The sequence below is a fragment of the Marmota monax genome, unplaced genomic scaffold, assembly GCF_021218885.2.
Source record: "Marmota monax isolate L192 unplaced genomic scaffold, Marmota_monax_Labrador192_F-V1.1 WCK01_AAM20220418_F8-fsc00099, whole genome shotgun sequence".
Taxonomy (NCBI): domain Eukaryota; kingdom Metazoa; phylum Chordata; class Mammalia; order Rodentia; family Sciuridae; genus Marmota; species Marmota monax.
The window spans coordinates 2,402,492-2,429,739 of record NW_026692126.1 but is presented as its reverse complement, the minus strand read 5'-3'; the positions used below and the strand labels follow the sequence as shown (position 1 = coordinate 2,429,739).

Below are 27,248 nucleotides of genomic sequence, written 5' to 3'. Positions count from 1 at the left end.
TTGAGGACTCTGAAAAGTCCTCAAAAAGGACTTCTGAGAGCCTAGAGGTAACTGAATTATTTCTAACAGCTATTTTGCCTCTGTATTAAACATTCGGTGTCCCTAGTAATGGTGGTAAGTTGGCAATAGAAAGGACAGATATTTTAACATTCTGATTATACAGCACCCTGGCCAGTCCACTCTCAAATACCCATGAAGGATAAACACATACTCAACATTAGATGATTATTTATTTTTCAGGTTTAAAAGGTTTCAAAATACATATGTGCAAGATAAATAAAACAAACAGAGAATCACTCGAGAGCAGAGCAGAACACATAAATATACAGGGTCGTTTATAGGATACAAAAATTACAATGTCATCAAATACAAAGAAAAACATTTAGGAAAGGTAAGCAAATTAGACCATCTAGTCAAAGAATACATTAACTAAGATGGACCAGGACAAACTCCCTGAACATCAGGGCAAAATTTCTTTTCTGTGCCTACTAGCTGCCTGGCCTTCCTTTTTTGTGTTGAGTTGTGGGCTTCAGACTCACTGCCCTCTGCTGAATTATCAAGCATCTCTTCCTCAGTGGCCTAAAAAGGAGAGGTAAGGGGAAATACAACAAAGTTCACACAAATGCCAAAGAAAAACAGTGAATCTCTGTAATATTATTTCCAGGTATTTTGTTACAAGGTTTATATATTGCATGGTATATATGGTATTTTCTCTGAAAGCATCTTCCTAAAATTTTTGTTTAATTATTTCCTTTAACAAATAACACATAACTGCGACTCTACTCAATTTCAAGTATCTAACTCAGCAAAAACCAGGAGGTGCTAAGCTCTATAATCTTGTAATTTGTATTTTGTTAAATGAGGAAACTTTATCAACTTAAATCAGGGAAATTTTTCCTTTTCCTTTCTTCCATGAATGGTCCCATAAGAAATATAAAAATTTCCCCTTCAACCTAAAACCCTCCTTATTTCTGCAACTAGTTTCTATAAATATAGTCCTTCCTCAGTATTAAAAGAGATAACTCAGAAAAAAAAAAAACCCTTCCAAGTCACCTCCCTTTCTATTCCTGCTACCCCCTAGAATACAAAAAAAATAATATATATATTAACTAGAAGCTGCCTGCCCTCTAGTGTTGCCAGCAGATGACAACTATTAGGAAAAATTTACTGCTGGTTAGCTACCAGGCTGTTTTGTTAAATAGTTATTAGATGGTTGCAATAAGAGAAAAAGATCACCTAGCTATTCTAGCTACAGTATAAATTTGGCAAATCTAATAAACATTATTTTTATACATATATATATATTTAACAAACTGATAATAATAGCAAGTATCATACCTTTTGTTTTGGTCTTGCATGCTTCTCTGTCCACTCCCTGGCATTCTTGAGGAAGACTGGCTTATTATATTTAAATTCTGAGGACTGAGACAAAAGAATTCATGGTGGAAAAAGAAGAAAAAAAAAAGATTTGGCATGGTATGCATCATTAGAGTTATGAGAGAGTAGGCTATGTGCTGCTGAGGAAATGAGTTACTTACAATGTCAGCCATCAGTGGGTCATCAGGGTTGGGTTCTGACATGAGCAGCTGAATTGAGGTCAACACAGTTGCAATGTTGAGTGATGGTCTCCAGGCACCCTGTACACAGATAAGCACTTGCTTTTATATTAGAATGTGACACTGCAATTCAAGTTTTATTCAGTTAATCTTTATACACCACTCACTTTTGGTGGCAGTTTGAGAACATCTAGACAAATCCTTCCAGCAGAATCAATGTTTGGATGATAGATTGGAGTCAAAAATCGAATCTGCGGAGGTTCAAACGGGTACCTTTCAATGTATAGAACAGGAAATCATTATTTTACTATGGTTTTTATTATGTTTTAAGTATTTCCCTGGTCACTAATAGATAAAAGGTAATGCTGATATTAGAAAAATGTCAGGAAGACAGCATTTGAAATGAGGCAAACCTTTTCTCTTCCAAAATTTTCATTATAAAAATTTAAGAATAGTCAAAAGTTGAAATAATAGTATCGAAAACATTCATATACCCACCACCTTAAATCAAGCCACTTCACCTTTTTTTCAGCACTGGGGATTGAACCCGGGGCCTTGCACATGCTATATGATCACTCTACCACTGAACTACATTCCCAGCTCTACTTTACCTTCTCAATATTTCAGCATGTATCTCTTAAGAATAAGGATATTCTCCTATAGAACTCTAACACCATTACACCTACAAAACTTTTAAAAAATAATTCCATAATATCTCTTCCTATTCAGATTTCCTTAACTGTCCCAATTTTTTTTTAATAGCTAGCTTTTTCAAAATGGGATCTAATTAAGACTTATATGTTGCATTTGGTATTATGCCTCTTTAGTGAGAAACAAATCTTGGAAAGTTCCCAGTCTATTTTCAGAACTGATGTATGATGATTTTTAAGCTATTCTCTCAGGCTTTATCAAGTTTGGCCAGGATGAACTTTTAAATGTCTACATTTAAATAGATAGGAATTCATTTCATCCTTCCTCATTCTGCACAAAAGTACAACTGTAACTTAACTGATCCGAGTCTTAAAGAAGACTTTAACTAAGAAGGACCTTAATATTGAGATGGAAAGTTGAATGGTGGTTGCCAGGAACTGGGGGCAGGGAAGACAGGGAGTTATATAGTTTGGGAAGATAAAAAAGTTCTATATATAGATTTAGTGATGGTTGCACAACAATGTGAATATTTAAAAAATGGTTAAAATGGCTGGATATGGTGGCCCATGCCTGTAATCTCTGTGAGTTGGGAGCCTGAGTTAGGAGGATCTGAAGTTCTAGGCCAGCCTCTGCAATTTTGTGAGGCCCTAAGCAACTTAGCAAGACCCTGTCTCAAATAAATAAAAAGGGTTGGGGATGTAGCTCAGTGGTCAAGTACCCGTGGTTTTAATCCAGGGACACTTTACTTTTTTTTGTACAAAACAACAACAACAAAAATTGGTTAAAATGATAAATTTTATGTTATGCTAAAAGCATGGTTTAAAGGTGCAGAGGTGGGATGAGGGAAGGCTCAGTTGTGATTTAGTCCATTCTTTTAGACAAGGAAATTAAATTCCAGAGAGATAAAAACAAAACAAACAAGCAAAAAAACTTAATTGTATTAAGTCATGATAAGACTAGAATTAAAACCCAGGTGCTTTGGGTTGCGGGTGTAGCTTGGTGGTGGAATGCTTGCCTAGCATGTGCACAGCTATGGATTTAATCCCACCACCGACAGAAAACAAACACCAAAAAAACAAAGAAAATCAGGTGCTTTACTCCTACGTTTAATGCTCTATATACTACATTGTTCCATCTTCCAGTAACTTTTACTTTATAGGTTAAGAACCAAACTTGCACTAACCGCTCAGGAACGAGGATTTCCAGCTTGAAAACACCTTTCTCATAAGGTGTATTGGCTCCACCTAATATTTCTTCAAAGAAAAGGGTAAAAAGGGAATCAGATGATTTGAATTATCATTCCATATGGACTTAATAAGGGTATGGTCCTAACAGAAAAAACTAGGTCCAGGACAATAATTCTCTCTCAGGGCTTTAGTCATTTGCAATGCATCATAATGTTGATGTACCCCAAAAGTTGATGGTCTCAAAGGACACAGAGAAGATCTAAAACAGAAGTTGTAAATGCTGGCTACCAGACCAAATACAACCTACAGATTTGTTTTGTTTGGACAGCAATATTTTAATCACTTATGTTTCCCGTCTGGCCTCCTAGATATTTGAAATGGCCAGCTTTGGTCTAAATACTGCTTTAGAGCTGATGCCAAAATTCTGATTTTAAATCAGCAAAAGGTATAATAAAAACTCAAAGAATCCAGAAATTCCAAGCAAAACTTTTAGGACAATAAACAAATGAGTAAAAAAAGATGGGAGGGCACTTGGACCTTATAACTGTTCCCTACTTCAGAACACACAAATGTTTGATTTCAGCACAATCTTCAAATGGGGCCATGACCCTCATGATAGGCATGATGGGATACCCACGAGCTCGCAGGTTGTCCGTCTGGTCCTTTTCTTGCCAGCATGTGATGCCTGGGGGTGGCTCTGTGGATAACATGTGCAGCTCTTTTTTCAGTCGGGATGCTCTTTGCATGATCCCAAGTAAAAGGAACCACACAGCTCACGGCTCCACAAAACAGGCTGGTTGGGATGTGCTGAGGGAGGAAAAAGAACAACCATGAAATAGTTAGCAGAGGTGACTGGAACTTTCAGCACATACTTTCAGTTTAGTGAACGTCAGATTCCTCTTAATCTCTATTCTGACAAGGGAGTCTGAGTTTTTTCTACTTCCTTCTTGTGAACATTTCATCTACTCAAGCAAATAAATGTTTAAAATAAACAGGAGGCCGAGGTAGGATTGCAAGTTTGAGAGCTGCTTCAGCAACTTAGCAAGACCTTGTCTTACAATACAAACGACTGGGGGTGTAGGTCAGTGGTAAAATGCCTCTGGATTCAATCCCCCGTATAAAACAAAACACCAAACAAATGAAAAAACCACTAAAGGTTTTAAATTAATGTACGCTTCCTCTAATAATTATAAACTCATGAGGCCAGGCAGGGCCTGGACAAATACTAGCAGCGTGAGGAAGCCTATCTAAGCTCTCTGAGAGCAAGAATGACTGTCAATCCTCAGACACAAGCTGCTGCCTGAAGTTCTCTCCATGTGGATTCCACATTCCACATCTTCCCAGTTCTTCAGGGAACCCACCCCATCAATTAGTCCACCTTTCCCTAGTATTGCCAATCTTTCCTTCTTAGTCCTAACATTCAAATAAGTCCAAAGTCTTTCTCATCTAAAACGAATCCCATAACACATCCATTCACTCTCTTCCTCTAGTTCTCCCTCTGGTAACCGATCAGCCACAGGATGGTAATAATCTGATAGGTATTACAAATATCTCCTAGTTATGGTTTATTTTTCCACTTTAAGGTGCCCTTTGATCAAAACACTTAAATCAATTTAAAATCCTTTCCATACCAAATTTAAAGATATTTTCCAACACATTCCTCAAATCTTGTTATAATTTCACTTTTCACACTTCAGTTTTTTTAATTCACTAGGAATTGGTATTTTTATATTGTGAGAGGTAGGGGTCCAATTTAAAAATATTCACCAAATAAATATATAACCAATTGTCCTAGCACCATCTACTGGAAAAGTCCATTCTTTTCCCTGATATTACCATAAATTAAATTTCTGTCTACAAGTGGATCTATTTTGGGACTCTTGCTTGAATTTGTTGCATTGGTTAAGTAGATTATTTTTGGACCAATATTCCAGTGTTTCAATTACTACAGCTTATTTTCATATTTATTTAAATTGCTTCCAGCTTTATTGAGGTATAATTGGCCAATACGATTTGTGTATGTTTAGGGTGTATAACATGATGTTCATAACATGATGTTTTACTATAATTTATATACCCTGTGCTTTTTCTTTAGGAATGTTTTAATTACTCATGGATCTTTATAAACTGTTAAAAAAGCAAATTATAAAAAATTTTATAATTTTTATGTAAAGTCTTATTTGATGTTAGATATATTCCTAAGCATTTTATTTTTTATCTTTTCAAAAAAATATTTTCTACCTATTTCTTGCTAGTATATGTAAATATAATTGATTTTTAACTGAAACCTTAATAATGTTAATATTAAATCCACTTAGGGGTGGGGGGGTTTGGGTAATTCTAACAGCCAATCACATCATCCACACATAATCAGTTTCTCTCTCCCCTTCTGCCCTTCTCCTGTCTTCTCTTCTGACGGTAACTTCCAGCACAACCTAGAATAGAAGAGCTGATAGCTGTTATTCTTGCCTGATTTCTAACCTTCAAGGCAAAGCTTTTGACTTTGCTTATTTCTATCCTACTTTCTTAGTTTTTCCAACTTAGGTTATGTTTAATTTTTCGTCTTTCTTATTTCAAATGTAAACACACAAGACTATACATTGCCTTCTAATTGTCATTGAATACCAAAATTTTGATCTGTAGAATATTCTCCCATTCTCAATATTCTCTACTTTCCCTTATAATTTCCTCTTTAATTTAGAAATGGGTTTAATTTTCAAATGTGGGGGTTTCCTAGTTATGTTATTGATTTCTAATGTGTAGTTTATATATATATCCTTTGAATTTGATGAGTCTTGCTTTATTGTCAAATATGTAGTCACTATTCACAAATGTCCTGTGTATGCTTAAAAATACCTACACACCAAAGTTATTTGAGGAAATATTCTATTTATGCCATTAGATAAGCTTAACTGTGTTTTTGTTTTTTATGTCTGTACTGATTTTTTTCTCTTGTGATTTATCAATTATTGAGTCTGATGTTTAACTGATAAAGCACTACGATGGTAAATGTAATTTCTCCTGGTAGTTTTGTCAAATTTTGCCTTAAATATTTAGGTTAGGCTATTAGAGACATACAAGTTTAAAATTGTTACATATTTATAGCAAATTTTAGTTTTTATCATTTTTAGAGAATGTTCTCTTCTCTAGTAATGATTTATCCTTAAAGTATATTTCATATTAAAGCTATCTCAGCTTTCTTCTAGATGATATTTGCCTGAGACACCATTTCCTATTGTTTCATTTTCTATTTTTCTGTATCTTTAGGCTTATGATGTGCCTTTTGTATATATCTGAAATTATAAGGTTATTTTTTTTCTTCTTTTGGTTTTTCTCTATTGTCTTGAAAGTTTTTGGTCTACTTTTAAAAATCATCACATAGACTTGAATATACACATTTAACTTATCAAAGTCTAAAGTTGAAAAGCTAGAGGTTAGAGCCTAGAGTGTTTCTTGCTGCAGGGCTCAATCTGTTCTTGGTCTTTCTGGAAACTCTGTTCTCTCCTTCCCTGGCATCCTTGCTCTGCAATGCCCTGCTTTAAAAAGACACACACAGCGTCTCCTCTAGTAAGCAGTCACGGCCTACCAGAAGGGCGGCTTGAGGCCCTGATGTGACAAGGGGGCCCACGAGGGCTGTGCACCAGGATCTACACAGTGCTTAGGATTATCCAGTACACTACGGAGAAGGCCTTTGTGAAAAGACATTCAGATAGTTCTTCCTTCTGGGTTTTACAGAAGAGTAGTTCCACCTCTGGCTTGGCTGCAAATATTTCGTAGATGTAGAAGCTGGTGTTACAGACGATGTCTACAGAAGAGAAACTAATGCTGTATCATTTAATTTTGACAAAGAAAAGTATCAAGTCAAAAGGATGATCGAATTGCATAGCCCATTTGTGAACAGATTTTTGATATCCAGAAATAGTTCAAGTTTTGGATAACACTGAAAGGGGTTCAGGAAGTTTGGTTCCCTTGCAAAGAATGAAAATTTATGCCAAGAACAAAAAATTGTGGCTCAGTGGTAGAGTGCTTGCCTAGCACATGTGAGGCACTGGGTTCAATCCTCAGCACCACATAAAAATAAATAAATAAAATAAAGGTATTGTGTCCATCTACAACTAAAAATATAGCGGGTTCTTAAAAAAAAGAAAGAAAGAAAGAGAGAAAATGAAAAACAGAACTTTTCCCTTAAGTATAAAGATTTCTTTTTTCTGAATGTATTTTGCACTTCTGAAAACTTAATAGCCTTAACTTCTAAAAATATATGATTTTCTTAGGATCAAGGAAAGAGTACCTTTATTAGGATCACATAGAAAGTTACTTTCTTGTTTTTCTGCAACTTAAGATTGTAAATCTGCCTTGTGGTACCCTACAACAGTTTCTTTTTTATATAAAATGTACATCAAGTACAAAACACACACACACACTCACACACACACACACCTGAATTACTGAATCCAGTAGAAGTTACCCCCTTAGCAACTTTAAATTAAAAGTATATCATTTACTAGTACCAACTCTTCTCCAAGCAATACAAGGACCTTGGAATAAATGAACTCTCCACTCATACTAGTTTGTATTTTAATTCTTTTTTTTTTTTTTTAAACCCAATGAGACAGTCAAAAGTCTGAAGAAAACTATTGGGTGAAGAACTTCTAAGTAAGATATTCAAGAGAGAGAAATACAAAGAAAACCACTCTATGGATGTCATAATTAAACTGTTAAAAAAAGCAAAGATAAAAAAGAAAATGTTCGCTGGAAGGGATGGCTAGAAGGGATTATAATAATAATCTGCAATCCCAGCTATTCAAGGAGTCTGAGGCATGAGGCTCATTTGAGACCAGCCTGAGTAATACAGTGAGAACGTGTTGCAAAAAGAATAGTCTTAGAGCAGTCAGAGGAAAAAAGACATGACCTAGATGAATAGTGATAAAAATAAGGATTTTAAAACAGTTATATTACAAATTAAAATTTTAAAAAAAGTTATATTAATATATTCCATATCTTCAAGAAATAGAGCAGGCATGCTAAGGAGAAACATGGAAGAAAAAGACCCAAACTTCTAGACACCAAACAAGGAAAAAGAACTGTCAAAAATTGAACAGGGTATCTGGAAACCATAAGACAACATCAAATAACCTAATTCACATGCCAATGGAGTCCCAGAAAGAGGATGGAGGATAGATATTTGAAGAAATAATAGCCAAGAAATTCACAAACTTGACTGAAAGTATAAACTTGCAGATTCAAGATGCTCAAAGAATTACTAAGAAGCACAAAGAAAACAAAACACATTCTAACCACATTGCAACAACAAGAACTAAATAGTGATAAAAAGAAAATGTGAAAGCAGTATGAGGAAAGAAGACATATTATGTTCAAAGGAACAAAAATATAAAGGCAACAGATGCCTCAGAAACAATGCATGCCAGAAGACAGTGGAGCAACATCTTTAAAGTATACAAAGAAAAGCAGATTTAGAATTCTGTATCTGGCAAAAATTAAAGAGATAAATGGAATAATAATGAAAATAAGAGTATATCTTTGTAGTCTTGGGTTAGGCAAAGTTTTTTTATACATAAGATACCAAGAGCATACACACAGAAAACCTGATAAAATTTGACTTCATTAAAATTAAACCATGAAGTGATAAAACAACAGAAAGGAAAAAAAAACATATTAATAAATCATTATATACCAGATAAGGGACTTTTTTGCATCTAAAATATATAAATAACTCACTGAAAAAAGACAACCCAATTAAAAAAAAATAGGCAAAGGATTTAAATAGACATTCCTTCAAAAATATACAAATCCCCAACAGCACATGAAAAGACTCCAACATCATTAATCATTAGGGAAATACAAATCAAAACCACAGTGAAATATCACTTCACAACCACTAGAATGTCTATAATGAAGAAAACCAGATTATATCTAAGTGTTGATGAGGATATGAAGAAATTAGAACCCTCATGTGTTGCTCAAGGGAATGTGAAATGAGGTAGTTGCTTTGGCAAACAGTCTGCCAGTTCCACAAAATGTTTACATAGTTACCTATGACCCTGCATCCACTCCTTGGCACATACCCAAGAGAACTGAAATTATATGTCCATAAAATCCATACACTAATGCAAATAGCAACACTATTTGTAGCAGTTGACAAATGAAAACAATACAAATATACATAATTTGAAGAATGGATAAACAAATATGATATGACCACACTGTGGAATATTATTCAGCAATAGAAAAACAAAGCACCCGTACATACCACAGAACAGCCTTGAAAATACTATGCTAAGTGAAAGAAGTCACAAAATATCATATACAGCCTTGTACAATTCCATTTATGTGAAATGTCTAGAATAGGTAATATGTTAGAGACAGAAATTTGATGAGTGGTTGTCAAGGGATGGGGAAAAGAAGATAGGGAGCAGCTGCTAATGGGCAGTATTTCTTTTGAGGGTGATGGAAAATGGATCATAGCAATGATTGCACAACCATAAGACACACTAAAACCCACTGAATCACATATTTATTTAAATGAGACTTATATGGTATGTGAATATCTCAATAAAGTTAAAAAAATGGAAACAACCCCAATATCCATCAATAGAAAAATGGAAAAATGAACAGTGGGATAACTCTAAAATGCAACACTTTTTTAAAAGGACAAACTACTGATACAATAGGCATGAATGTCAAAAATAATCATGCTGAGTGCAAGTAGTAGACAGACAAAAAGAGCACATAATCTCCAGTTCTATTCTAAGTAAGTGTTTGCTTAGAAATGGAGGGATAATGGAAGGGATGGCTAGAAGGGATTACTAAGAAATTTTTGGAAGTAATAGACATGTTCATTATCTTGATTGTGGTAATATTTTCTCAAATGTGTATTTAAGTCAAAAACCTACCAAATTGTACACAATATATTCAGCTTATTGTATGTCAATTATTTTATCAATAAATATGATAAAAAGTTATCACAAATAAAAGCCTGATCATCAATGTTACAGTGATGGAAATGTGTAGGAAAGTTTAAGAATATGAGGCTGGGCTGGGACTCAATGGTAAAGCACTTGCTTAGCACGTATGAGGCATTAGGTTCGATCCTCAGCACCACATAAATAAATAAAATAAAGGTATTGTGTCCATCTACAACTAAATATATATATATATATATATATATGTATATATATATATCACAAAGGAAGGCTCATGACAGTAGAATGAATGAGACATAACTTTCTTATGTCCATATATGAATATATGACCAGTGTAACTCCACATTATGTACAACCATGATAATGGAAAGTTATACTCCACGTATGTATGATATATCAAAATACATTCTATTGTCATGTATAACTAAAAAGAACAAATAAAAACTTAAAAAAAAGAATGAAGGAAAACTCTTTACAAGAAAATATAAGTTTAGCATTACTAAAGTTTGAAATACTGAATTTCTCTAATGCTTAGATCTGAGAATAAGACCACATATTCTTTATGTAGATACAGAAAAAAGTGACATGTAAAAGTATTTCATTGAGTATTCCCATGAACTGAGTATTCATAAATAAAATTTTTTTTGAGATGAACTTCAGTAAAAATAGGGGTGCTGAGGATTGAATTCAGGGGCACTCGACCACTAAGCCATGTCCCCAGCCCTATTTTTAATTTTTTTTAGAGACAGGGTCTCACTGAGTTGCTTAGCGCCTCATTTTTGCTGAGGCTGGCTTTGAACTCACGATCCTCTGGCCTCAGCCTCCTGAGCCACTGGGATTATAGGCGGGTGCCACTGCGCCCAGCTGGTAGGATTTATTTAACTTTTTTTAAAAAAATATTTTTTAGTTTTTGATGGACCTTTATTTTTTATTTATTTGTATATGGTGCTGAGAATCGAACCTAGTGCGTCACACATGTTAGGCAAGCGGGCTACCTCTGAGCCACAACCTCAGCTCCAACTTTTTTTAATATTTAATTTTTAGTTTTAGTTGGACACAATACCTTTATTTTATTTATTTTTAGATGATGCTGAGGATTGAACCCAGGGCCTCGCACATGCTAGGGACTTGCTCCACCAATGAACCACAACCCCAGCCCAGGATTTATTTTTAATAACTATGCAAATAAGTTGGTCTCCTTTTAAAGCAAGTGCTTAAATGGTCACATTAGTCCTCAGATGGTCATCACATTTTAGGATCTGATTCTGAGCAGTAAACCTATATTCAAAGGGGCCTAGATACACTAATTCATGCTAACTTACTCACACAGCCTTAAACTAATCAGAAAGCCAATTAATTTGTAAAAACCCCAGTAAAAACTTTATTTCCACAATTCTCTCCCTAAGTTATTTTTACTTTCTATTATAATCAAAGAATAACTTGATAGGATTACTAGACAGTTTTAATTTATGATAATCATCAACTTTGATGCATCCATCTTAAACATAGGGAGACATGTTCAAAGGAGACTAAACTTGTGTATTGTCTGCTTAAGACACTGCTGAATCCTGTCCCAAAGACTAATTTTACTTCTTTGGTTGTCTCTTTTTTTGGATGGGGTAGTGGGATGTACATGGGGGGATAACCCAGGGGCATTCTGCCACTGAGCTACAACCCCAGCCCTTATTTTTTTTTGAGACAGGCCCTCACTAAGCTGAGGCTGGCCTTGAACTTGTGATCCTCCTGCCTCTGTCACTAGAACTACAGGCATGTGCCAATACATCCCACATTCCTTTTTTTTTTTTTAAAGAGGGGAGGGGCAAGGTGCTTCTCCACAATTAACACACTCTTTCAGAAATATTTAAATATCTAAATAGACTAATATTATGGGTGAATTAATAGTAGAATCAATTATATTACACCTCTTTCATATACGTTGTGTATTTCCAAATTTACTTAGCTATGCTGGCTTTGTTTTGATGCTAGGGATTGAACCCAAGGGCCCTTTGCTTGCTAAGTAAATGCTCTACCACTAAGCTACACTCCCAGTCCTTCTGGCTACACCTTTAAGAACATCATCTCTTGGAGCAATTACTTCACTAGATAATTAACCTTAACTTTGATACACAGAACCTTACAACTTTGTCGTTAAGCATATACTGGGAATTAGTTACAATGAAACCATTATCCTGTAGTATAACTTTTATACCTTTACATAAAAAGAGAACACATTGGAAAGGTAGGTAAGGGGATTAGAAAAGAGTGAGAACAGGTAAGACATTTCTTTCAAAAAAAGGAACTAGACTCCAGTCTCACTATATCAACAAATCGGTATGTGCCACTCCTTGGCTCGAAAGCCATCAATTGCTGCATATTTTCTGGGTGTTAAGGTTCTTCACAATCTAGCTTCAACCCATATTTTTAGCTTCATATTTAGAAACTACTTCCCTTGCATTTATGCTTTAGCCACACAGACATAATGCCCATATCATTCTCGGTCACACCTACAGATCAGTACACACCAAATTCTCCCTCCTCTACAGTAATGCATCCCAACCCTATACACCACTCAAATGCATCTCTGATAGCTTCTTCTCATCAGGACGGATTCTTTAGGACAGGTCCCTAGTCTTTAAAAAAAGATTTTTCTTGTATCCAAACCTGTAGGACGTTTAATAATTAATGAACAAAACCTGAGATGTAAAAATAACGGCCTGCTCATACCCTGCGGCGAGTACAGGGCACTTACGTCTTTTTCACCCTGGCAAATTTCTCCCTGGTATCCCTGGAAAAGCTTCCACCCAAGTTCACTGCGAAAATACTTAGAACTTCCGCTCACCATTGGCTTTTCTGATTTTTCCCTTCAGTGGAGAGGAAAACGCCCATGTTAAGCTAAAACAAGACATCTTCCCCCAAGACTAAGCTGAGACTGGCCTCGAACTTGTGATCCTCCTGCCTCAGTCATTAGAGCTCCTCTGGGTACGTTCTCTCGGGTGCGGGGCCGGAAAACTTGCTTACCTGTGCAACCTCACTTCACAGCGCAGCAGCGCAGGTATCTAGTAGGAACTGGGAATCCGCGCCTGCGTGAGCCCGGGCTGTTGGCGTGACTCCGCCTCCTGCCCTGTAAGGATTGTGATTGGTTCGCATCAATTCCCTGGAGACGAGTACACCCGTCTATTGGCCAGCGCTCTGGGCCCGCTTCCGCGCATGCCTCATTCAAATTGGAGCGCGCGTTCTGGCGCCACCCTTCAAATCCCTACGCCCAGCCGACCTCTTCTGAGGTTCCTGGAGGCGCTGTTCCGGCTGCGCTACCTGGCGCCACTCGAGCGGTTACAAGGTTGGCTTTGTCCAGGCGGAAAGTTGGAAAGAGAACAAGGAAAGGAACCGGAAACATTTAATCTGAAGAAGGGAATAGGCGATCGCTGTCTTCGTTTCTTTTAAATATTTTTCATACGATAGACTTTACTTCATAACCTACATGTAAGATGAATGGATGAGGGGCTGGGGATGTGGCTCAAGCGGTAGCGCGCTCACCTGGCATGCGTGCGGCCCGGGTTCGATCCTCAGCACCACATAACAAAGATGTTGTGTCCGCCAAAAAATAAATAATAAATAGTTCTCTCTCTCTCTCTTTAAAAAAAAAAAAAAGATGAATGGATGATAATTAAAGTTGAAATTTAGTTCAGTAAAGCATTTTGGCTATCAGAACTCTAAAAAGTGAAGAGAGTGAATTCCAGAGCATCACTGGAAGTGTTCAAGTGGAAGTTGGGTAATTATTTGTTAAAATGACGCAAAAGGGATTCTTGTATTGGGTGGAAGTTTGGGATAGATGAATTTTTATTTATTTATTTATTTTTGCCACTGTTCTGGGGCTCTAACTCAGGACCTAGCACATCCTACCACGAAGCCATATCCCCAGCCTTGGAACAGACGACTTTTAAGCTGTTAAAGGAAGTACCTGAATGAGGAAGTACCTGTTTATAGCTAAACCAACCTTGATAGAGCTGCCTCTGCCAGAGGTGAATGCTCCTTGAGAGGTGTAGGATGGCTTGGACCTGAGAATACAAAGGACAGGGCTGGAACTTGACTAGCCTTTGGGAATACTGTATGTGGGACAACAACAACAAAAAACAAATAAAACCCAACCTTCATCTTATCATTGCTCTTAGCTCATTGTGTCATTTTAGAACAGTGGTGGCATAGGAGCAAAGAACAGTCTCTTCCTGAACTTGTAAACCAATATAATTTTGGCAACTGCAGAGATTTAGTCCAAATTGATGTTAGGTAGCAACTGGTTCTCCATGAACTGCATGGTGTGTTTTCTCTCCTCAGTAGACCCACACAGTCACTAGAATTCTATGATCCTACTCTGGAATTCCTCACTTTAGTTATACGACTGAACCAACTAAATAAAATAGCTTATGAGTTATGAGAATTATTATGAGATTATGAAACATCAGGAATCCTGTTACTGTCCAGTCTAGTTTCCAGTTAGCTGTTGGGAGTTTGCATTTATTGTTAGAAATTACTCAGTGCAGTGAAGTGGGTTTTTTTCCCATAATTTTGGAGTTATGTCTTATTTTATTTTGATATTTTACTGATATTTAATCCCCTCAATGTCTTATTTTCTTTTTACCTCAACTGTTGTATCTCAATTACAGTTCTGCCTCACAACTGAAATTATTTACTTCCTTGAGTGATTCTTTGAGAAATAGGTATTAATATGTCTCTTATAAAAAGTACTAACTATTGAGTTTTGTGGAAAGGAGTGATAATAGAAAACCTGCAAATTGAGTTTTGGCAGAAGGAACGGAGACGGACAGGGAAAAGAAAGGACTGGGTGTTAACTGTACAGTTCAATTTGCCCACCAGAGGGAGCTATAGGACCTAGTGGGAATAGAGGCCAGAATAAAAATGTTTCATAAACTGTCTACAGGTGTCATTGCCTTTTTTTTTCTTAATATTTACTTTTTGGTTGTAGGTGGACACAATACCTTTATTTTATTTTTATGTGGTGCTGAGGATCAAACCCAGTGCCTCACGTGTGCTAGGTGAGTGCTCTACCACTGAGCCACAACCACAGCCTGTCATATTGCTTTTTAAATGGAGTAGTCTAATCTTAAAATTTATTGATTAAATTGTGGATATGGAAAATTACAATTTTATAAAAGTTTCTTCCCTTTATAGAATAACATAGAGGATTTAGTACATTTGAAAGTACAAAAATTGTATTTTATTTGTATGCAGGCTTATTTGTCAGGATTTACTTGCTTATATATAAAAATATTTTCTTTAAGGCATTCCGTTCTAAATTTAAACTATCACACTTGTTTAATAAACTTATTGTGTAATTTATTCTCAGAGACCTGGTTGGTTAGAAAAAAACTGACATGATTTTAACTAAAAAAATTATAGTGTAAATAATTATTATTATTTGTAGTAATCACTTAGTTCAAAGACACATTTCTCTTCTTCTGGGTAGGTTTGCTCTTAAATTAATTAGACAAGGAACTTAGCTATTTACATCTTTCTGTAAAGTCTCCTAAGAGAAGGTTACTATAATGAGAAAAGTAGAAGGAAAGGAGAAGAGGAAAGGTAAGGGGGAAAGGAGGAAGGGAAGATGAGGAAGAAGAAAAAAGGCAAATATAATTAGTAAGGAAGTACTTCCTGCTTCCAGAATCTTCCTAGTATTGAGACTTTATTATTGTTGAAATTGAAACTTTTCTTGAGGAAAGAAGAATTTAAACTGAACTTGGCCAATTTTAATTTATTTTTTTTCAATTTGATTTATTTAAATTTCTTGTTTCTGAATGCAAAAAGAATATAATCAAAAGAAATGAGCCGGGCATGGTGATGCACACCTGTAATTCTAGAAATTTGGGAGGCTGAGGCAGAAGGATTTCAAGTTTGAGGCCAGTCTCCGCAAGGCCCTAAGCACCTTAGCAAGATCCTGTCTCAAAATAAAAAATAAAATAAGAGCTGGTGATGTAACTCAGTGGTTCCCTGGGTGCAATCCCCACTCCCTCCCCCCCAAAAGTATACATTAGTGATTTATTTTTATGCACATTTTTAGTCATTGCATATAAAGATGCTGTAAGGCTTAATTAGTATTTATAAGACATTTAGGAATATTCAACTTAAAGCATATGGAATATAGACGTACTATTATTAAACATAATATTTTGTATTTGTATGTCAGTTTTTATGTGAGGCTTTCAATTTTTAGATTTATTTACTTCTTCAGTGTATGATTTCCAGTGCATTTCAGAGAAAATTGAGGAACAGGCAAATGTTCATAATAAGAGTATAATAAAAATAAGTTTCTGAAGACCTTAAAAGAGCATACTACAGGGATACTGCCACATCGATGTTCATAGCAGCACAATTCACAATAGCTAGACTGTGGAACCAACCCAGATGCCCTTCAATAGATGAATGGATAAAAAAATGTGGCATTTATACACAATGGAGTATTACTCTGCACTAAAAAATGACAAAATCATGGAATTTGCAGGGAAATGGATGGCATTAGAGCAGATTATGCTAAGTGAAGCTAGCCAATCCCCAAAAAACAAATGCCAAATGTCTTCTTTGATATAATGAGAGCAACTATGAACAGAGCAGGGAGGAAGAGCAGGAGGAAAAGATTAACATTAAACAGAGACATGAGGTGGGAGGGAAAGGGAGAGAAAAGGGAAATTGCATGGAAATGGAAAGAGACCCTCATTGTTATACAAAATTACATATAAGAGGTTGTGAGGGGAATGGGAAAAAAAAAACAAGGAGAGAAATGAATTACAGTAGATGGGGTAGAGAGAGAAGACGGGAGGGGAGGAGAGGGGGGATAGTAGAGGATAGGAAAGGTAGCAGAATACAACAGTTACTAATATGGCATTATGTAAAAATGTGGATGTGTAACCGATGTGATTCTGCAACCTGTATTTGGGGTAAAAATGGAGTTCATAACCCACTTGAATCTAATGTATGAAATATGATATGTCAAGAGCTTTGTAATGTTTTGAACAACCAATAAAAAAAAAATAAGTTTCCCTTTACAATACCTAGTCATTTTGCTGCTTTTTTTTTGGTGGCACTAGGAATTGAACCCAGGACCTAGTGCATGCTAAGCATGCATTCCACCATTGAGCTACATCCCCAATCCTTCCAAAAAATTTATTTTGAGGCAGGGTCTGGATACATTACTGGAATTTCAATACTCCTACCTCAGCTTTGCCAGTAGCTGAGATTATAGGCATGCACCACCATGTGTAGGGTTTTTGTAACATCTTTAAAGAACAATTTCAAATATGCAGAAAATATGAAAGAACCTAATATTTGTATATGTTGTCTTTAATTATGGATAACACATTTAATTATATTTTGTCCAGGGCTAAGGCCTTAGAGGGTATAGTTATTAAATCAATTAGACACACAAAGGTTTTATAAGCAATTCATGTTGAATATGAAAATATTCCACTTGTTGCCTTAGGAGTTTAGAATGTTGCATAGTATCTTTCTGTGGCTTTGGAAAAAAAAAATCATGGAAGACAAAATGTCCATTCTGTCTGGTAATATTTAAGATCCATGACAAGAATAGAGGAGAGGAGGGAGAATGAAAGGAAATTAATATTTATTGCTAACTGATTGTTCCAAGAATAGCACTAGTTATCCTTGCATACCTTATCACATTTAATCCATGAGACTACCCTTTGAGGTATTATTATCTCAGTTTTATGCGTAAGGAAACAGGCTCAGAGAAGTCCAGTAACTTGTCTAAATATGTGAATTCAATTTGAATTCAAAGCTTAAGCTCTTGCCACTACACCTGAATGCGTTCTTTTAAATATCTTTTCTGGGCTCAGAATAAGTGTCATGTTGAAAATATTTATGTAATACATGTATTGCCTTATGTGTATGGATGCTTCTCTTCCTCACTCACATTCCTATTTACTGTGATTAATACATGTTAATAAAACTCTAGATTTAGAACCTGAACATGGAATCAAATCTTTCAGGGAGTATTTATTGCACTTATTGTGTAATTTATTCCACTCCCAAAGTAAGATTAGTTAGTAGTCATAACAAGAATAAACTACGACTCCCAAAATGCCTAGAGGGAGACGCTGACGCACGTCGGGGAAACGATTCCAGCTTTAGGGCAAAGGTGACCTCGCTGGGTCCCCTGGCGAAGAAGGGAACCAGCCGGTCCTCGCTTTTATTTCTGATGCATCCAGGGATATGTAGTTCCCCTTCGGGGAAGGGGTGCCCTCAGGGCACGTCTCCTACTACAACTCCCGTGATGACCCGAGGCCAGGGCAGCGCCTGCGTGTTGAAGCCGAGCGAGCGCGTGGGCGGTGCTAGTGGCGGGAGGAGTAAAGATGGCGGTGCTGTGGTCTCCGCCTTCTGCTCCCGGCTGAAGCGCTCTGAGGGAGGCGGCAGCGGCAACCCAAGCTGCACCAACAGTCTAGTGGTGGTAGTTTCGGCAGTACCTGTCCAGGCCGGAGCCATGGCGGAGCTGGAGCACCTGGGAGGGAAGCGGGCAGAGTCGGCGCGAATGCGGCGGGCTGAGCAGCTGCGGCGCTGGCGGGGCTCGCTGACAGAGCAGGAGCCGGCGGAGCGACGAAGCACGGGGCGGCAGCCACAGACTAGGCGCGGGAGCCCCAAGGTCCGCTTCGAAGACGGCGCTGTGTTTCTGGCTGCCTGCTCTAGCGGGGACACGGACGAGGTGAAAAAGCTTCTGACGAGAGGTGCGGACATCAACACCGTCAACGTGGACGGCTTGACAGCCCTGCACCAGGTAACTCCCTTTTCGGTCATATAGGCGTCCAGTCTCCTACGGACGAGCCCTTTGCCCTGTGATTCGCCTCGTGGAGAGTATTAGTGTCAAGTTGGGATCCTGAGACAAGATCTCAAATATTAACATGCCCTGTATTTGAGGCAGGAGACCTCCGAGACCTCCTGTATGGACACTGCCTCTCTGGCCAACTCACTTTCATTATTGGTCACCTTCCTCCACTAATCAAGTCTTTTTCCTACCTCAGGGTCCCTACCTGAAGGAATTTTGTCACCCTGATGTTTGGTCAGTGTTTGTATTTCCCTCCCTCCAACTTGGGTTGTCATGGTTACTGGTGATTTGGTCCATGGTGTTATCCCTATAGATTAGTCGTCTTCCCATCTATCTTGTTGGTGTGCCCACAAACAGTGTCACTTATATGCATAGTTAGTATCATTGTGTGATGCTCTTGCAGATAATTCAGTTTTGTGTTTGTGTGGCCCCATTATCCAATATCCTAGGTCCCTTAAAGAGTAAATTCTTACACTGGGTTAAAGCAAGCAGATCTTCTGAAACCACACCTTGTTTGGCTGATTTGCAGTGCTTAAAAAACAGTTTGTATCTTCTCCAGGCTATAGCTCCTAGAACACCCTTGACCTCATTGTTATGGGTGTCATATTTTCTTCCCAGCAATGCTACTTCCCTCAGGTTTCATGTGGAGAACTAAGCTAAGGAAGCCCTTCTGTTTGATACTTATAAAATAGACTTTCGAGTTTTTTCCTAAAGCCTCTAGAAACGTGTGTGTGTGTGTGTGTGTGTGTGTGTGTATTTTTATGATTGTAGATGACCTGACAGTTCTACACTTTTGTTTCTCTCACTTATGCAACAATATTCTCTATATACCTGCTGTTATAACTAACTCCACCCTCTTTCCCCAAGTGAACTTTATCAGTTATTTTGGTGGCTGAGAGCTGGACACCCACTCTTAATCTTCCTTATTTTTCTCTTGCTGTCTGTGCAAAGTGAATGTGTTTGCATGAGAATCCACTTCTAAATAATAATTCAAGCTGGGCATGGTGGTGCACTCCTGTAATCCCAGCCATTCTGGAGGCTGAGGCAGGAGAACCATAAGTCAGAGGGCAGCCAACTTTAGCGGAAACCTGTCTCAAAATAAAATAAAAAGGGCAGGGGATATAGCTCAGTGGTAAAATGTTTGCCTAGCATGTGTGAGGCCTTGGGTTTAATCTCTAGTACTTAAAAAAAATGCAAAAACAAACCAGAAAACAAGGCTTTATGTCAAACCACTTCCCTAAATACATATGGCCAATGGCTTAAAATTGCTCCTTGCTGTTTTTGAAGCCCTTCTCTTTAAGGTAATTATCATCCTATTTTTAATCCATTTTTTTTCTGCCTCCAACAGTGGTGCACCTCAGCAGCCAATATTTGTATATTGCTTTGAGGTTTAAATGATTTCATAAGGCCAACCTCATGTGAACCTCAGTAGAGACTCTCTGAATTAGATGTGGCAAGTAAGTTGTTAGTCCCATTTTCCAGATAAGGAAATTGAAGTCCAGAAAAATTGTTACTAGTGCAAGTTAGAAAAGAGAAAATTGCTTGCAGGTATGGATTTTTCAGATTTAAATTGCAGAGCTCTATATACCACTGAATAAGGCACTGGGTATAAAATAAGATAGATCCTAAGTTAAATTTTAAACTTCAAATTTCTGAGGTTAATTTTGGAAAGGTTAATTCTTATTTTTCGAATGTATCCGTGATGTGAAGGAGATTGAGATCTGGATTCTGGAAATAATTTTATGGGTTCTAGAGGATAGAAAAATGAAATCTGGCTTTCTAATCCTTTTTTGAATCACCTTTCTATTGAACCACCCTTCGTTTTAGTGTAACTCAGTAATCTGTTTCTTTTAAAGTGATTGTGCTAGCTAGCTAAGTCTGGTTCTTCCTATACTCATTTTAATATCATTCTGAGTAAAGCATTTTCTTTGAGGTCACTCATGGTAGATCTTACCATTTCAGATTTTTCTGAGCCCTTCTACTGAGACTGAGTACCTTGGTGCCTTTCCTTCTCTCTTTCATTACCACTACCAACTGTGAAGTGCAACTTCTCGGTATGCGTTTCACATTTAATCAGTCTCCACGCCCCCACTCCCAGCCCCTTCATGCAGTACCAAGGACTGAATCCAGGGGTATACTGCCACTGACCTGAACCCCCAGCCCTTTTTATTTTTTATTTTGAGACAGGGTCTTGCTAAGTTACCCAGGCTGGCCTTGAACTTGTGGTTGTCCTGCCTCAGAGTCCCAAGTCACTGGATTACAGGTGTGTACAACTGCACCCAGCAGTAATTTCTTGAAATAGAAGAGGAAAGGGATGACAACTGTAGGATTTTTCTTTTTAACTATCTGCAAATGCATTATAGACATTTCTTCACATCTGCAGGACTGGTAGTGAGTTGAACTGAATACGTATATTCAATACCAGATGAATTCAGCTAAAAATTAATATACTCAAAGATTTAAGGTCAAAGCAATCTTCTGTTGAAAAACCATCTTTTTGAATCAAGACAAGCCTCCATTAGCTTGGAAATTTTGACAAATCATTTTACAAAGAGTTGCAATATGTTTTTCCATAATCTGAAGAACTTTTAAAGTACATAAAAGATGATTTTCAGAACGTAAGAATGGAGCTGTGGGGGGCAGGGAGGCTGGAGTTGTGGCTCAGCGGTAGAGCGCTCGCCTAGCATGTGGGAGGCCCTGAGTTTGAACCTCAGCACCACATAAAAATAAATAAACAAAATAAAGGTATTGTGTCCAACTATAACTAAAAAAACCCAAAAAACAAAGAGTGGAGCTGCCAGTCTGAGCCACCTACCTTACTACTGATTCACCTCTGCAACATTGAGAGTGAGTAGTAAAAAACGTCTGAATTATTTAGTTAAAATATCTGCCTGTTATATAAACATGGTGTGCATTATCTGGATAATTGATTCCTTTCTTTCCTTTGTTTTGGCCATGGTCACTTGACCAACTGTGAATTGTCATCTTGGAAGAAACCCCCATGTAATATTGGGGGATGATTTTTCTCCTTTTCTACAAGGAAACAGTAGACAATTTGCTCTTACTGCAGCTGTGATGCTACTTTTGACTTAAAAGACCTTTCTTTCTTGGCAGCCTTTGCTGAGACCACGAGGTGCTTGAGTCAAAGATAACAAGGTCCAGGAGGCCTATTAATGATACTTGAAATAGGTGGGGATAAGAACTATCTCAAAGGTTAGACCAACTCTGAAGAAAGCGTTGGAAACTGAGGAAGACTAACTACATTTTGGGGAATAAATAAATTAAGATTTGGTATGTTTGATAGGTATTAATCTGATTGTATATACCTTGAAAACACTTATTTTCCCTCACAAAGAAATATCCATTTTATTTGTGTAAACACATTACAAAGAAGAAAAGTATATGCTGATAATTTCATGTGAACTGGTACTTTAAAATTTTATTTATTTAGTAAGGTTGATATCTTGATATCTTAGCATTAAAGTCTTGGGTGCTCTAGGCCTACACAGAGACTTTTAGGAATTATATCTACCAAATCATTGGGTTGTTGTAAAAGGCGAGTGCTTGCTTTCAGAAAGGAGATTTTCTTAAATTCGTTAAAATGATTGCCTGCTTATTCTTTCAGCATATATTAGATTGGCACTTTTATCTGTGCTGGGTGTGGTGAGGGATTCTGATGTCAGTTCACATAGATCTTGTCACCAGCCCAGTCTGACCAGTCTTCGTTTAGAGGGATACCACGGAGGTTAGAATGATTCTATACTTAGAAATTAACGTTGGCTTTGTAGTGGTCTCAGGGTCCAAGTTTTGACCTGCAGGGTCACTCCAGGCTGGAATTCAATTCATAGTAGCCTCTCTCATTTAGAGCTACCTCAATCTGACCTTGTAGTCTCAGGGAGGTTAAATTACATATTTCTCTGGAAGAGAGGTAGAGCTAGAAGCAGATGAAGAGAGGAGAATAGACAGAGCCATTTATATTCAGAATGAGACAGAAGATGAAGATGACAGTGTGCTGAGTTCAATGTCAAATAGTATGCTATGTATGTTAACTTGTGTAAAAATGAAATTTGTCTTCTATTCCTTTCTCTTTTATTCCTAACTCATTATTTATTCTTATAATTTTATCTGTAAAGTGACTTTTGCCTTACCCTGAGTATTGATTTATTTTGCTTAGTGTCAGGACCCATGGCAATATGGGATTCAGAAAATTCTCTTGGCTCCTTCATTATTGTGCATCTACAACAGTTATTCATCATCAGTTATTGTAGTAGCTTACCTCTTCAGATTGGTTGATACGATGCATCAGACTGTGTTGCGCCCCTGGCCCCTTGCTGTGTATTAGTTCAAGTTCCCATGTCATAATAGACTTCAAAGCAAGATTTAGATATTAGGTTCTCCTGGATTTTTTTTTTTTTAAGTACAGTTGCAAATGAAATTCATGTGTTCCCTAGGTAAAGTTTTCTTCCCCATTCTTAAAGTCCTGTCAAGTAACTATATATTGCAATTTGAGTTTTTAGAATATTCTTTGTGTTTTGAAATAGGCAGCTGTCCATGTATGTAGAGTAAGCATAATTCTGCTGAAGGTAAGGGGTTGGACAGGTCTTGTTGGTAACTTAAAATTGTCATTATTTATTTTCATTTAAAAATTTTTAAAATTAAGATATACTTTATATGTGGTAAAGTTCACCCTTTTTATTATGAGTTTCATGAGTTTGTAACTTCTACTATACAAGATGTATAACTTTACCATTACTCTCACAATTTCTTTGTGCTCCTCTGTAGCCAACCCCATCTCCTACCCAAACCCATGGCAGCCATTCAAAAATTTTCTACCCTTGTCATCACAATGCCTTGTAGATCGAATTTGAATCTGTCTGCTTTCCTTTGCTGTGTTGCATTGAGACTCATCTGTGTTGTTAACAATAGATAGTTGGTCTTTGCTGTTGAGTGATATTCTACCATATGGGTGTACACAGTTTGTTTATTCATGGTTGAAGATATTTGATTTATTTCCAGATTTTGGAAATAATAAATTGAGCTATTACAAACATTTCCATATGTTTTTGCATGAACATTTTTTAAAAATTTCATTTTGTTAGACCCCTAGGAGTGAGATAACTCAATCATGTGGTAATGAATGTTTAAGTTTTTAAGAAATTGCCAAACAATATTCCAAAGTAGCTTTACCATTGCATTCTAAACAGCAATGTACGAATTCTATTGGCTTTGCATTCTGTCTTAGTCAGCATGTGCTGCTATAACAAGGTACCAAAACACGTGGGCCTTAAACACAGACTTTCATTTCTCCCAGTTTTGGAGGTTGAGAATCTTGAGATCAGGATGCCAGCAGACTTCTTGGTGAAGTTCTTCTTTCGTGGTTTGCAGATAGATGTCTTCTTACTCCATTCTTACATGGTAGAGAGCAGAGAGAGTGAGTTCAGATTCTTGTGTGTCCTCTTATAAAATACTAATCTCATGGATTAGGGTTCTACCCTCATGACCTAATTACCTCCCACAGGCCCTACCTCCTAATACCATTGTTTAGGATTTCAACAAATGAATTAGGAGGAGATACAAATATTCAGTCCATAACACATCCTTGCCTGCATTCAATATTGACCATTTTGTAAAAGCCGTTTTAATAGTCATATGTTTTTTAATCGTTTAGTAATGATGCTGGCAATAATAGTAGTAGCAGCAATAGTAGTATTGGTAGCTCCTACTTATATACTGTAGGATTTATTCTGAGCCAGAGTCTATTCTAAGGTTTTAATTTATTAACTCACATGTAATACTCAGAACAACTCATGAGATAGGTACTTATGTTATTGTCTGGATTTTATAGAGTTGGAGAAACAGACACTGCCCAAGGCCACCAAGATTATAAGTGGCAGAGCTAGAATTTATTTAAGTCCAAGTGGTTTGGCTATAACGTTAGTCCATGCTTTTGATATTATATTTATACTCCCTCTTACTAGACTATATGGTCTTTCATTGTTTAAAAAAAAACAAATGTAGAAAATGAAAGTATAAAGAAAAAATTTAGAGTGAATCAAAATCAGGCTGCTTAGAGATAAATACCAGTAACATTTTATTATATTCCTTTTAGGTGTTTTTCTTGAATGTTCATTATATTAAGTATACATACGTATATAAATGAATATGTTTATAAAGTTGAAAACAAACACTTTATCTAATTTTTTTCACTTAATTTTTTGTAGTCATTTTCCCATATTAAATATGCTTTGCAAGTATTTTTAAAAATAGTTTTATGTGCTATAATGTATTTCTCTTTTCTTCTTCTTCTCCTTTATTTGTTTTTGGTACCAAGGATTGAACCCAGGTGTGCTTAACCACTGAGAAACATTCCCATATCTTTTTATTTTTTATTTTGAGACAGGGTCTTGCTGTATTGCTTAGGGTCTTACTAAGTTGCTGAGGCTAGTCTTGAACTTGCAATTCTCCTGCCTCAGCCTCCTATGCTGCTGGAATAACAGACATGCACCACTGTGCCTAGCTATATATTTTTCTTGTTAGAAATTTTATTTGATTCTTCATATACAGCTTCTATTGAATGCCTCAAGGTAGGTTGTTAGTCTGTGCTAAAGTATATATGATAGAATTTCTACTCTCAAGAAATTTATAATCCGACTTGGAGACAGACAAAAATCTTCAGTACTCAAATTGCTGATTCTGTGATACATAGGCAAGGATGTGCCCATAACTAGAGGAACTAAGGAAGGTAGTATAGGACAGTAAATCAATGTGGGAAAAGAAATAGGAAGGAGTATGGTGTATAGGCTGAGGACACTGGGAAATCCTAATGGATATTTTTGGAAGGTCTGAGATGAGAGTGGTGATGACATCATCGGGGACTTTGAACTTCAAACATTGGCTCAGAAGGCTTGATGGATTTCTTGGTAGAGAACTTTTGGGTTTGAGCAGGGACGTAACCCAACCAAAGCAAAATTTTAAGACTGTGAAGCTGCAGTTGGGTTTCAAAATGAATGGAAGGACAGAGATGAATGAACATGACAAAAAGAGTAATACAGTTGTAGCCTGTGAGTTTGAAAGAATTGTATTGTTCAGATTGAAATAGGATTCAGTCCATTACTGAATTGAGGTGCTCTGAAGACATCCAAGTAGAAATACCCTTTTGGCCTTTATGTGAATCAAGGCAAGACACTGTTCTGTCTAGACTTTGATTTTCTCATATTTGAGATAGAGGTGAGAGTTGAAGCATTGAGTATAGAGAAAATAAAAAGAGAAAAGTAGGAAACACTATTTGGTGGTAGGAAGAAGATATAGAAATTCAAGTTAAAGCCATTGGAGGATGTGGTAGGGCTAATGAGTGTGCCCCCAAATATGCCCTTGTCCTAATGCACAGAAGCTCTGGGTGTTTTACCTTACATGGCAAAGAATGTTGCAGGTGTGATTAAAATAAGGATGTTGAGATGAGGAGATTGTCCTGGATTACCTAGGTGAGTCCAATTAATCACAACAGTCTATATAGGAGGAAGGCAAGAGAGCAGAATCAGAAGTAGTGAAAGTAGGCAAAAGATTGGAGTGGTTTGAGGAAGGGGCAGTGAGCCAAGGAATGCAGATGGCCTCTTGAAGCTGAAACAGGCAAGTGGAACACAGATTCTCTCTTCAGAGCCTCCAGAAGGAGCCAGCAATCTGACTTTAGCCAGCAAAACTGCTTCTAGAATTCTGACTTCCAGACAGCAAAATAATAAGTTTTGTTGTTTTAACCCACCAAGATTGTGGTGACATGTTATAGCAGTGATAGGAAATTAACAGAGAAGAGAACCCAGAAAGTACAGTGATATTCAGGAATGTTAAAGTGAGTAGCATAAGGAAATTGAGGAGGAGGCCTGAAAAAAGACTGTTGGATTTGGTAATTTATAATCTTTGAACAAGCAATTTCAGAAGAGAGATGTTATTTGGAGGCTATATAAAGGTGTATTTTTTTTGTCTTATTAAGGATAACAAAATTAGTCTTTCTGTTGATTTCCGTAAGAAAAATAAAAGATCTTTTCTCAATATGATTGTAATTTAAACTTAA

At 36.9% G+C, this 27,248-nt stretch overlaps 2 protein-coding genes across 11 annotated transcripts in view; one reads left to right on the top strand and one right to left on the bottom strand.

Moving 5' to 3' along the window:
• Window positions 1-211: 211 nt before the first annotated feature.
• Window positions 212-13,457, bottom strand: Ube2t (ubiquitin conjugating enzyme E2 T). 2 transcript variants are annotated; one of them, XM_046463970.1, is made up of 7 exons: window positions 13,357-13,457; window positions 4,032-4,201; window positions 3,391-3,460; window positions 1,724-1,829; window positions 1,539-1,637; window positions 1,339-1,422; window positions 212-579 (listed from the first exon to the last, which is right to left on the bottom strand). In XM_046463970.1, exons 2-7 carry the CDS (start codon window positions 4,138-4,140, stop codon window positions 430-432), a joined length of 618 nt encoding a protein of 205 aa, XP_046319926.1. In that variant the 5' UTR covers window positions 4,141-4,201; window positions 13,357-13,457; the 3' UTR covers window positions 212-429. The 2 variants fall into 2 exon arrangements, with proteins under 2 accessions (XP_046319926.1, XP_046319933.1); XM_046463977.2 differs by lacking the exon at window positions 13,357-13,457 and adding an exon at window positions 6,981-7,178.
• A 5,241-nt stretch (window positions 13,458-18,698) lies between these two features.
• The window catches only part of Ppp1r12b (protein phosphatase 1 regulatory subunit 12B), a 198,770-nt gene continuing 190,220 nt past the window's right edge, over window positions 18,699-27,248 (top strand). For 3 of the 9 annotated variants that reach the window (XR_009228721.1, XR_006856058.2, XM_058585822.1), the window contains exon 1: window positions 18,702-19,135. Coding sequence is in view for 7 of the 9 variants with exons in the window: in XM_058585822.1 (XP_058441805.1) it covers window positions 18,845-19,135 (291 nt within the window). In the remaining 2 variants the exon portion in view is untranslated. Of the gene's footprint in view, window positions 19,136-27,248 lie in introns of all 9 variants that reach the window. The other 6 variants (XM_058585829.1, XM_058585821.1, XM_058585830.1 and 3 more) reach the window with 4 other exon arrangements.